A 10979-nucleotide genomic window follows, 5' to 3' on the forward strand; every position below is an offset into this window, starting at 1 on the left:
GTTTTTACTATGATGTACTATGGAGTTTCTTTTCTGGTCCTGTCTATTTGGTATTCTATATGCTTCTTGTATTTGTATGGGCATGTCATTTTTTTGATTTTGGGAAATTTTCTTCTACAATCCTGTTAAAGATCTGTTCCATACCATTATCTTGAAAGTCTTCTCTTTCCTGTATGCCTATGATTCCTTATTTTGGTTTTTTTATGGTGTCACATAATTCTTGCATATCCCATTCTTGTGTTTTTAAAATTTTTTCATAGTCTTTGCTTGAGTGGTCTAATTCATCCACTTTATCTTCCAGTCTTGATATTCTGTTTTCCATTTCTTTCATCCTATTGGTGAGGCTTTCTCCTGTCATTTCTAATTGGCTTACTGAGTGTTTCACTTCCTTCTTCATTTCAGCCTGAGTATTATTCAATATTTCTAACTCTTTTCTGAATTCATTCAGAAGTTTATCCCTATCTTCCTTCAGTTCTTTGATTTCTTTCTTTGTGTGTTCCTTAAATTCACTGAATTCTTTTATCATGTTTATAATTGTTCTTTTGAGTTTCATGTCCTGTGTTATCTCTAGGGAGTTCTCATTGTACTCCTCTAGAGGACTATTGGTACCTGGTGGGGATATATTATTTTGGTTTTTCATGTTATTATTTTTTCTTTGTGACTTTGACATGTGGATTTCCTTTGTAGTTTCTGATTCTGTGTGAGACTCAAGCCTTCCATTGTTGAGTTTAGATCTGCTTCTTTTTGTAAACTTTATGGTCCTTTGTGGTTTACTTGTTGGACATGAAAAGCTGGTTGGTCTAGGCTTCAGGTTCTGTCTTTTGGTTTTGTATTGGAGAAGCCTAATTGCTTCTGTCTTCAGGAGTTCCCACAGAGGCCCAAGTGAGATTAGGCTCAGACGTTATCAGGCTTTCTCCTAAGGTATGGGTCCCTCCAGGAAAGATGCTGCCCTCAAGAATTTGGGGGCTGGGATGGCCTGGGAGAAGGGCCCAGGATAGATGCTGGTCTCAGGAAGCTGGTAGCTGTGCCACCCAGGGAAGTAAATGGAGGTGAGGGCAGGACCAGGCCTTGAGGGTTCCTGGAGGAAATGGGTTGGTCCTGATGCAAAGGATCAGGAAGCAGTGGCAGCTCTGGTTCAAGAGGTTAGCTCTGGTGTCTGGGGTGCCAAGACAAGAAATGGGCCTGTAACCAGCCTAGGAGGAGAGACTCTTCAGGGGAGCTGGGAGGGAAGGTGCTGGTACCAGGACAAGGGAGGCTGTGCAGCCCAGGAAGCAAAGGGATATGAGGGTGGGACCTGGTCCAGAGGGCTCCTGGGGACCAGGAAAGGTGCTGGCACCAGGCCGCCCAGAGGCTGTGCTGGCACCAGGCTGCCCAGAGTCTGTGCAGCCTAGGGAAGTAAAGGGAGTGAGGGCGGAACCAGGCCCAGAGAGTTCCTGGGGATGGTAGGGAGGAACTGGGTTGTTCTGGATGCAGAGGATCAGGAAGCAGTGGTGGCCCTGGGCCAAGAGGTAGGCCCCAGTGTCTGGAGTACCAAGACAAGAAATGGGCCTGTACCCAGTCTAGGAGGAGAGACTCCGTGGGGGAGCTGGGAGGGTGAAAGAGGCTGGGGGAGTCAAGGCACGCTGGGCGGGCTGGACTTACCCAGGGAAGGTGCTGGGACCAGGACACTGGAGGCTGTGCAGCCCAGGGAAGTTCTAATTCTTGTTTTTTAAAATTATAAACATTCTGGTAAGTACAAAGTTGTGGTTATAACTTGTCTTTCTATAATGGCCAATAATTTCAGGCCTATTTCATGTGTGTAGACTATTTGTATACCTTCTTTGGAGAAATGTTTATTTAAATTTTTTACTATTTTTGTCTGCTTTTGGAGATAAGGTCTCACTTTTTTGCCTAGGCAGACCTGAAACTCATAGTCCTCCTGCCTCAATCCTGAGCACTAGGATTACAGGCTTGTGCTACCACACCTGGCCCTGCCTGTTTTAAGCATTTTTCTTCTATTATAGACACTAGACCTTTAACAGATGCAAAATTTGCTATACCACATTTTTTTGACAAAGTCTCCATAGCCTGGCCTGGAATTCACTATTTAGACCAAGTTGACCTTGATCTCACAGAGATCTGCCTGCCTCTGTTTCCTGAGTGCTGGGATTAAAAGCAAACACCACCACACCCTACATTATAGCACATTTGTTTAAGAGACTGCTATTTCCCAATTTTAGATCTTGGTTTACATTTCAAAAATTGGTTAAGATGAGATGTATAAATTTATCTCTGAATTTTTCATTATAGTTATTTTTTATGTACAGAGGATAAAGGAGCTTGCCGATGGTTTCGATAGGTGCAATAATGGCCTCCTACCCTTTATAAAGGCCTTTTAGAACATTTACTTTTATTTGATCTTCATTACATACTTTCAATATTTAACTCATGAAGGTAGTAAGAACTAGCACCATTTAACAAATGAGAAAACAGATCAAGTGGGGTCAAGTGATTTGCCCAGAACTAAGTAGGAGAATTTGAACTGGAGCCCAGATCAGATCTGCCAGATGCCAGAGCTCTTACTCTTTCAATGCCATTCCTGCTTCCCCTAACTAGCATCTTGCTAGCCCTTTTTAATTTTTCAAGTGTTGCAACAAACATTACCTTCTTGTTTATTTTAACTAAAAATTAAAATTGAGTTGTTTCCAAATGTTGGGAGCATTTTTAACAGTAAGAGTGGAGATCGAGGGAAATACTGAGCATTATCAAATGTTATCCTGGGAGTTCTATCAAAGACTCATGAGGAAAATAAAAGATTTAAAAAAAGCTCATAGAAAAAATATTTGATTAATGAAATGAGAAAATGCTAGTGGTGGTATAGCATGAGGCCACCAAGGAAATTATTTCACTAAAATGAGGACATGATGTAGAAAATTCTGGAACATAAATAGGTGAGCCCAAACAAAATCATTGGCTTAACTCCAAATGTAGTTGCAAACCTGTGTGTCTCCTCTGTCAATAGAGTGTCCTGGGGTCTATAGGGAGGCTCAAGGGTTCTGGCTGACGGAAGCCATTTCCAGCGACAATAGGAGCCAAGTACTGTGAGCTGGCAGCATGTCAATACAATGGGCTAGGAGCCACTATTTACAGAGTTGTGGGATCCTGAAATGAAAAAGGATGTCTTCATACCCTAACCAGAGTGCTTGAAATAATCCTAGAGAAATGATCAATGCAGTGTTTGCTGACTAGAGATTTAAGATGACTCTTTAAAAAAACGAACATATCTTGACATTTTCCCCTAAGTGTTGCCTCTGGTTTGGACAAAGTTAGAGAAGACTGAAAGCAGCATTCTTTCTAAAGTCCATGACCATTGTTTCAACAGAGTCAGTTTTGTCCAGGCAAGATTGCTCTCAGCATTTCCCGTGCTTCCTAGTAACCTTTTGTTTAACTAGAGCTCAGAATGCTACTGATCAATAATGGGGAGAGAGTTTCAACTGAAACACACACACACACACACACACAAACACACACACAGACACACATACAAACCCCCATGTGTGCACATAAATATTGACAAGATGCTAGAAAATCATAATTATTGATTTAAAATATAGCCAGATCATTGTTTGGGGTCATCTATGTTGTCTCATCCCTGCCCAACTATTCACCCTTGCCTTACTACATCTTCATCTTCCTCTCTTTTATCACCCTGTTTTCTCTATTTCCTGTAGTCTTGGCTCTTCAATGGCTTTCCTGTGCTTATTTAATTCTCCTTTTATGTTTCTTCTGTGCTTCTTTCTCTGTAATAGTCAACTTCTTTTCAGATATTATCCTGTATCCTTGGCCTACCTAATACACAAAACCAAGGGAACATAATTTCTGGTTCTTCCTTCAGGGTTGAAATTCTTTCTTAGAATTCTGGTGGAGAAATAAGGGAATTTTTCAGAGCTCTTCCTTTGTAAAATGAGCCAGCCCTTGGAATGGTAAAGGTCTTAAGGCCTCTCCTACACACTAGTTGTCTGTGAGCTGCATTGTAATGATTTAAGCTTGTGGCTTTTTACACTGCCTAGAAGTAAATAGTAACCCACTGCAAGGAATGGAGCAACAGTACTGTGTTGAAACTTGCTGTAAGGGAGTTTCTTTTGCCAACATCCTAACATAGTTGCCTGTGCCACTGCCAAAACTACTCACATGTTTTCACTACTCAAGAGGAAGCTTCTGCTCTCTGTTAATGTAGTGTAGCTATGTATTGGAAAGAAGACATTCATCTTTCAGAGAGCTCTTGATTATCCACACAAATGAAGGAGGAGTCTATGACAAGGAAGACAGAAAAATTATTTGCCCAGCACTTTGATCCATGTGGTAAAAAGCACAAAGAACTACCCTGGAACTATGCTGGACAGTTTCAGTTGTCAACGTGACACAGCTGGAAAGAGGGAACCTCAACTAGGGAATTTCCTCTACGGGACTGGTCAATAGGCATGACTGCGAAACATTTTCTTTATTGTTGAGTGATATGGGAAGGCCCAGCTCACTGTGGGTGGTGCCATCCCCAGGCAAGTGGTCCTAGGTTGTATACGAAAATGGACTGAGCAAACAGTGAGTAGCATCCCTCCATGATCCGTGCTTCACGCTTTAGTTACTACCTCCAAGTTCCTGCCTGACTTCCCTCAAACACGGAATGTTCCTTGGAAGTATAAGATGAAACAAATCCTTTCCTCTTCAAGTTGATTTTCATCAGTGTTTTATCACAGCAACAGAAAACAAAATGAAGGCAGGAACTAATAAGCAGGTCTCTGTCCTGGACAGGAATAGCTTTAGCCCTGAAAGGCCTACATGTACCACCGGGTTATAAAAATGGCAGAAAATAATTTCTACATGTTTTGTTTGAAAAAGTAATGAAAGTGTTATGTCAGTGATTTCAATTTTTATGTGTAGATTTGGATTTTTCAAGTGAAAAATTTGGGGAGAAATCCGGAGGCAGAGGCAAATTGAATCACTGTGAGTTCAAGGCCAGCCTGATCTACATTAGTGAGTTCCAGGCTGGCCAGAGCTGCATAGTGAGTCCCTGTCTCAAAAAAAAAGTTGGGAGGAGATGACATAATACATATTAATGAGAAAATTTGTCATATATAATAGAAAGTTAAGAATCTCCATCCCCTCTCCAGACGTAACTACAAATAAGTTTGTTGTGACTCTTCCAGTTTAATTCCTTTGCATTTACAAATATATACATCTAATTATTTGAGTCTTTTTAAAAAAACATAAATTAGGAACATAATATATTAATTTAAAACAGTAGCTTTTTGTAGTACTGGGAATTGAACCCAGGGCCCTGAACATGTTAGGCAAATGCTCTACCACTGAGCGAAATCTTCCCAGTCCACAGCAGTTTTAAAAAAGTTACAGTGTACCCTGGATAACACTCTTTATCACTAACTATACACTTGAATCTTTGTTCATCAATAGCTGCATGATATACTATAATATACCTGTGCTATGGTGTATTTAACTATTGTCCTAGTGATGAAAGTTTATATTGTTTATAATTTGTTTTTCTGCAGAACCCTACCCTTCCAGCACTGAACTGCTCTGTTGAAAATGCTCATCCGACTGTTTCTTACTATGCTCGTCCCCAAGTGGCTTCATATAATACCTACTACCATAGCCCTCCTCACCTGCCACCTTATTCTGCTTATGACTTCCAGGTATGTTTGGAGAGAAAAAAAAAAAAACCTCTTTATTCATTCAGTCCTTCTTGATATCTTCTTCAACTTATTTGTGGAAAATTTCCCTTGTTTTTATAGCAAATAGGAGGTAGCTAGGCTCTCTACTCCTAAAGACCTTTATCAGTCTGTGAGTACCAGTGACTAGATTAAGGACCATGCAAGCAAGCAATGATGGAAGACATGGGAGGGTTGGAGAGGTATGAGAGAAAAAACATAGAAGGAAAGAAAATAGAGGAGGGTAGGAGTGAGGTATCCCAAATTGTACTTAACTACATTAAGGGAAGATAACTTGGCTAGGAAGAGGCAGCTTGAGTGCTAATACCATGGACCTCTGGTCAAGAGAGACTTTTTTCATTATTCTGCCATGAGGAGAGTTCTAGACCTGAGTCCTGGCACAGGGGATTAGGAGTCATACAAAGGTATGATGCAAACCTCCAGTGAAGATATCCCTTTGTTTTTCTTTAGACATCCTGACTAGAACAGAGGAAATAGTTTTACAATGCCCTTTCCCTCTTTTTGCCTTATTATCACATAAGTCACAAATACTGTCACCAAATTTTCACTTTCAACTTTTCCTTTTTAAATTTTATTTTTTATGTGTATGAGTGTTTTGCATGTATATTAAGTGCATCCATGTTATACAGTACCTGCAGAGGCCAGAAGAGGGCATAGGATCTCCTGCAATTGGAGTTAGAGATGGTTGTTAGCCACCATGTGGGTGCTAGGAACCAAACCTGGATCCTCTGCAAGGGCAAAGAGTGCTTGTAACCACTGATCCATCTCTGCAGCTCCCTTAACTTTTCTTTTGAGCTGAGTTAGTATGCAAAGTAATAGAACAACAAGAAAAAGGCAAAAGGGATTCATTGTGTGCAAAGCATTGAACGAGAAGCATTGGAAAACACATAAAATGGGTCTTTTGGCATGAACAGTGATTGTGTTAGTAGCTTTCCTTCACTAAGGTATGACAACTCATAACTAGGGTAGTGTTGTTCTGCCTTATAAAAGGTTGCACTACCTCCCACTAGTGCTGGCGACCAAAACTTCAACACCTAGGCCTTTGGGGGATGCTTCTAAACCAAAGAAGTAACTGTGAGGCATTGACCGAGTAAGAATAGGGTTATGTTAAAATCTAGCTAACTAGTAATTTGGAGACCATAGGTAAAGCCCTTTGAAGGAAAGACATTCAGAATGAACTTGCTTTTATTGATTAAGAGCCCATGAATGCTTCAAGGACATTTATTGAATTAATTAAATTTATTTATTTAGTGAGTGAGTGTGTGTGTGTGTGTGTGTGTGTGTGTGTGTGTGTGTGTGTATGCCTGTGCCAAGACATGTGTGGGCAAGTCAGAGGACAATTTGTAGGAGTCAGTTCTTTCCTTCCATCATGTGGGTCCCAGGCATCAAACTCAGGTCTTCAGGTTTGGTGATAGGTGCCTTTACCTTCTGAGCTATCTCAATGGCTCTTCATAGGGTTCTGTTTTAATCCTTCAAAATCATGCCTTTATTGTGTAGTGGTCCACTTAGGAAGCATGGGAAACATTTCTTGTGTTGAGACATGAGCAAGGGCTGTGGGTCAGTTGGTCCTGAGGAAGCTGTAAGTGCTATTTCAACCTTGCATCCCAATGCATCCTTGCTTCTAATGAATTCCCCATACTTTCAAACAGGAGGAATAAAGCTGAGATGGCTTTTGCCTCCTTGCTCATCTCCCCCAGCATCTCTTATCCTTTGAAATAATTTCCCTATGACTTCTTTGGTTTCATCCAAGAAGTACAAATTCTATAACACATTAACTATTAGTTTCTACTTCTGTTGGGAAATTGAATCCAAAGTAACTTTATATAAAACCATGAGGTTCCCAGCTATATTTCTCACTCTGCAATGCTAGGCCTGTCCCTCTACTTTACCCATGGACTTGTCTCTTTCCTGTCCACTTGGTGAATTGCCAAGTTTAAGCTCAAAAGTCTCAACCTACACAAAATGCAAGTGACACTGTTTATGCTCTTTATTAAACACCCAAGAGTACACAATGTTTCACTTAAGTCATTAAAAGTGACTCATAAATTGAGCCCATTTAATAAAAGGATTGCTTCAATCCTGTCACATGGGGAGTAGATGGTACAGGTTGCTGAGATGCTGGTTTTTCTTTATTTCCCTTCCCCCTGTCAAAATTTTTCCTTTAGTCTCCTTTTATTCTCTTCCTGCCTCAATTTTTCTTTCTCTCCATCTTGTGCATTCTTCTCTCCATTTTCTCAGCCTTTGCTTTCTTGGGTAGAATAGAGGGGGGATACTTTTAAAAACCAACAAGTCCTGGAGTTCTTCCCATTTGGAACTTAACTTCTCTAGCTAGTCACTCTCAGAGAGAGGCAGGCTTTCACAGAACTGTACATAGACCTTGAAGAATGTGGACAGGCATCAGGCAGAAAGGAGGCAGGCAAAGTGGGGAGTGGAGACCCATCTGTATTCCTGAACGGTAGTGCCCTATTAGTACCATCAGCCTGTAGGGCACCCAGGCATTTGAGAGGCAGCTCAGGAAGTTAGAGCTGACTAGACCATCAGTGGGCCTCTTAGATGCTCCTTGTGGTATGGAAGGATTCAAAGTTCATCATGTTAGTAAAACTCAACCCTCAAGCAAGAACCAAAATGTACCAAGCCAGCTCTCTAGCTGCAACAAAGTCAAATCTTTCCCAAGGTGCTTGCCTGTTGTTGCTAGGGAACTATGCACTGGTACTGTGGGCCTTTTTCCTCCCCAAACTCCAAGGGTGTGTGGACTGTAGCCAGTTAGCTCCCTAGTGCTTCCAGGAACCTTCAGTTTTATCCTTTAGATTTCCAATTTTATCCTCAAAGGGAAGTGAGAATTACTGCCCCCCTAGTACTTCCCAAACATGAAAGTGAAAAGTGAAAACTCATAGGCTGTTGTACTCTCTCCTTTATGATCACAGTGTACAACTGCCACCCAGAGCAGCTGCTGCCCACAGGAGCCTTTTAGTGCCTCTCAGGACAGAACTGACTTTAGCTGTACTGCAAGAACTTGTCCTTACCATCAGTGGCTGAGAACACCTAAAACTGCCCTGCTTCCTCTCGCCATCCCTATCGTGAGATTTAGGATAGAATGCCACATGACTAGGCACAAAGATTCTTGGCCCTGTGGGTTTTTGGTTTGCTCTCTGGTCAAGAGGAGAGAGTTCTTAATCGAAGAAAGCAACAAGAGAGGAGAAGAAAAGAAGGCTATATTAATTACTTTATTGCTGTGACAAAATACCTGACCCCCGCCCCTCTGGAAAGAAATCCAATTTTAGGAAGGAAGGGAGTATTTTGGCTTACAGGGTTGAGTCCATCATGGTGAGGAAGGTCATGGAGTGGCTGATCACATGATGTGTGTGCAGTTAGGAAAGAGAAAGAAATGAATTCTGGTTCTCATTTTCTACTTTTTTAGTCCAGAATCCATGAATGTTACTGTCTACCATTCAGAGTGCGTCTTTCCTCTTCAGGTAAATTTCTTTGGAAATCCCCTCAAAGACATACTCAGATGTGTGTCTTAGGCAACTCCATATCCACTGAAGCTGACAATCAAGATTAACTATCAGAGAGGTGAACTGGAGATTTTGAGGGATATAGAAAGGAAAATTAGGAAGTCTGTATAGTTATGAGCTCAATGATGACTTTCAGTCAGTGAAGGACTGAATATATAGTGGTCCTAGCCCCGACAGACTATCTTGCCCACTGACACTGTACTTTAAATACACAAGTTTGCCCAAGGACAACTTCATCTAGTAATGCATTTCACAGAAAATACCCTTGTTATTAAGCAACACATCACTGCTTTTTTTTGGAGACAGGGTTGGCCTGGAACTCACTAAGTAGGCCAGGCGAGCTACAAATCCTTAGATACACTTGCCTCTGCCTCCCAAGTGCTGGCTAATTATAGGCCTGTGCCACCACACTAGCCTGGACTGTTTTAATAAAGAGTATCTTCTTGGAGGAAGGGGAACAATGTAATTTTTAGGAAGACATCTGACTTGTTTTGGATCCACTGTCTCAAGTCTTTTTGCCTTCAAAGACATTCTAGATTCCATGACTCATTCTTAAACTCAGCGAAAAAATGGATGGGGATAGGAAAGGGGGGGGAGGAGGGGAGAGAGGGGGGGGAGGAGGGAGAGGGGGAGGAGAAGGAGGAGGATAGTCTCTCTTCACTCCTAACATTATATGGTAGAGATATTTCAGTGTCTTATGAATGACCTAGAAATCTAGACATCTCCTTCCCAGGAATACAGAGGTCTGGTCTGGGGAAGAGACTTGCCCAACTGGTCTTAGGTTCCAGAAACCTCATGCTAGAGCTGACTCAAGATCACTAGGGGCCTGGAAAAATGACATGAAATACCACTTGAACTCTTGAGAAAATTTAGTGTAAGTTCATTTAATAAAAAACAAACCATCTCTTAATGTAGCCCCAATACAGTAGAATATTTGCAGTTCTCTTATTCTATTTGATGGGTATTTTCAAGACCCTGAAATTGGTTTCTTGCTTCTTATTATCTGTGTAGTTCCTCCAGGCTTCCCAAACACCATTCTGAGCTGAGGGGGATAGAAGAATGAAGAAAAAAAAAAGGAAAATGCCAACCCTCCTTGAGCAAGAAAATCATTAGAGTTATGGGTAGACAGGCCAGGGAAGAGAGGGACAAACAATTCTTATCATGACAGTTCATTAAGCATTATTTATTTAAAATTCTTAGTTTTTAATTATGTTATTAGTATTTTCTTGCTTAGCTAATGTTAAATCATTTAATCACATAACAAACCTCAATTAAAGACAAAGCAACAGTCAGAAACAGATACACTAACTTTCTTGAGATCCCTTGCTCAGTGATAGGCAGAGTTGAGAATGAGCCCATACTACCAACCTCCAAGTTTGAGCTGTTGACAGCTAGCTATGTCATGTGGCCTTCCTCTCTTCTGAAGCCAGTTACCTTAAGACCAAACTATATGTAAATACATATGAAGAGGTGACTAAAGTAGAAATAATATCCTTATCTAACCTGCCTACTTTCTTATAAAAATTTTAAATTAGCATATAAGGTATTAGATATGATGGAATTTTTCAACAAAGTGTGTTCCCCCTCAACTCCCCACCAATGTCTCATTTCCTTTCATCTTCTATGCGTCTTTTTGCCCACCCCCCAATCATTTCTCATCACCTATTTTACCCTCTTTGTCTCCTTTTTTAGGCTTTACACACACACACACACACACACACACACACACACACACACACAC

General features: G+C 41.0%; 1 protein-coding gene across 4 annotated transcripts in view; it reads left to right on the top strand.

The window, feature by feature from the left end:
- The window catches only part of Tmem255a (transmembrane protein 255A), a 63415-nt gene that overhangs the window by 46604 nt on the left and 5832 nt on the right, over positions 1 to 10979 (top strand). For all 4 annotated transcript variants that reach the window (XM_029563975.1, XM_008833936.1, XM_008833937.3 and 1 more), the window contains one exon: positions 5544 to 5687. In XM_029563975.1, coding sequence (XP_029419835.1) covers positions 5544 to 5687 — 144 coding nt within the window. The remainder of the gene's footprint in view (positions 1 to 5543; positions 5688 to 10979) is intronic.

Source organism: Nannospalax galili, unplaced genomic scaffold (genome assembly GCF_000622305.1).
Source record: "Nannospalax galili isolate Female #2095 unplaced genomic scaffold, S.galili_v1.0 scaffold75, whole genome shotgun sequence".
Classification (NCBI taxonomy): domain Eukaryota; kingdom Metazoa; phylum Chordata; class Mammalia; order Rodentia; family Spalacidae; genus Nannospalax; species Nannospalax galili.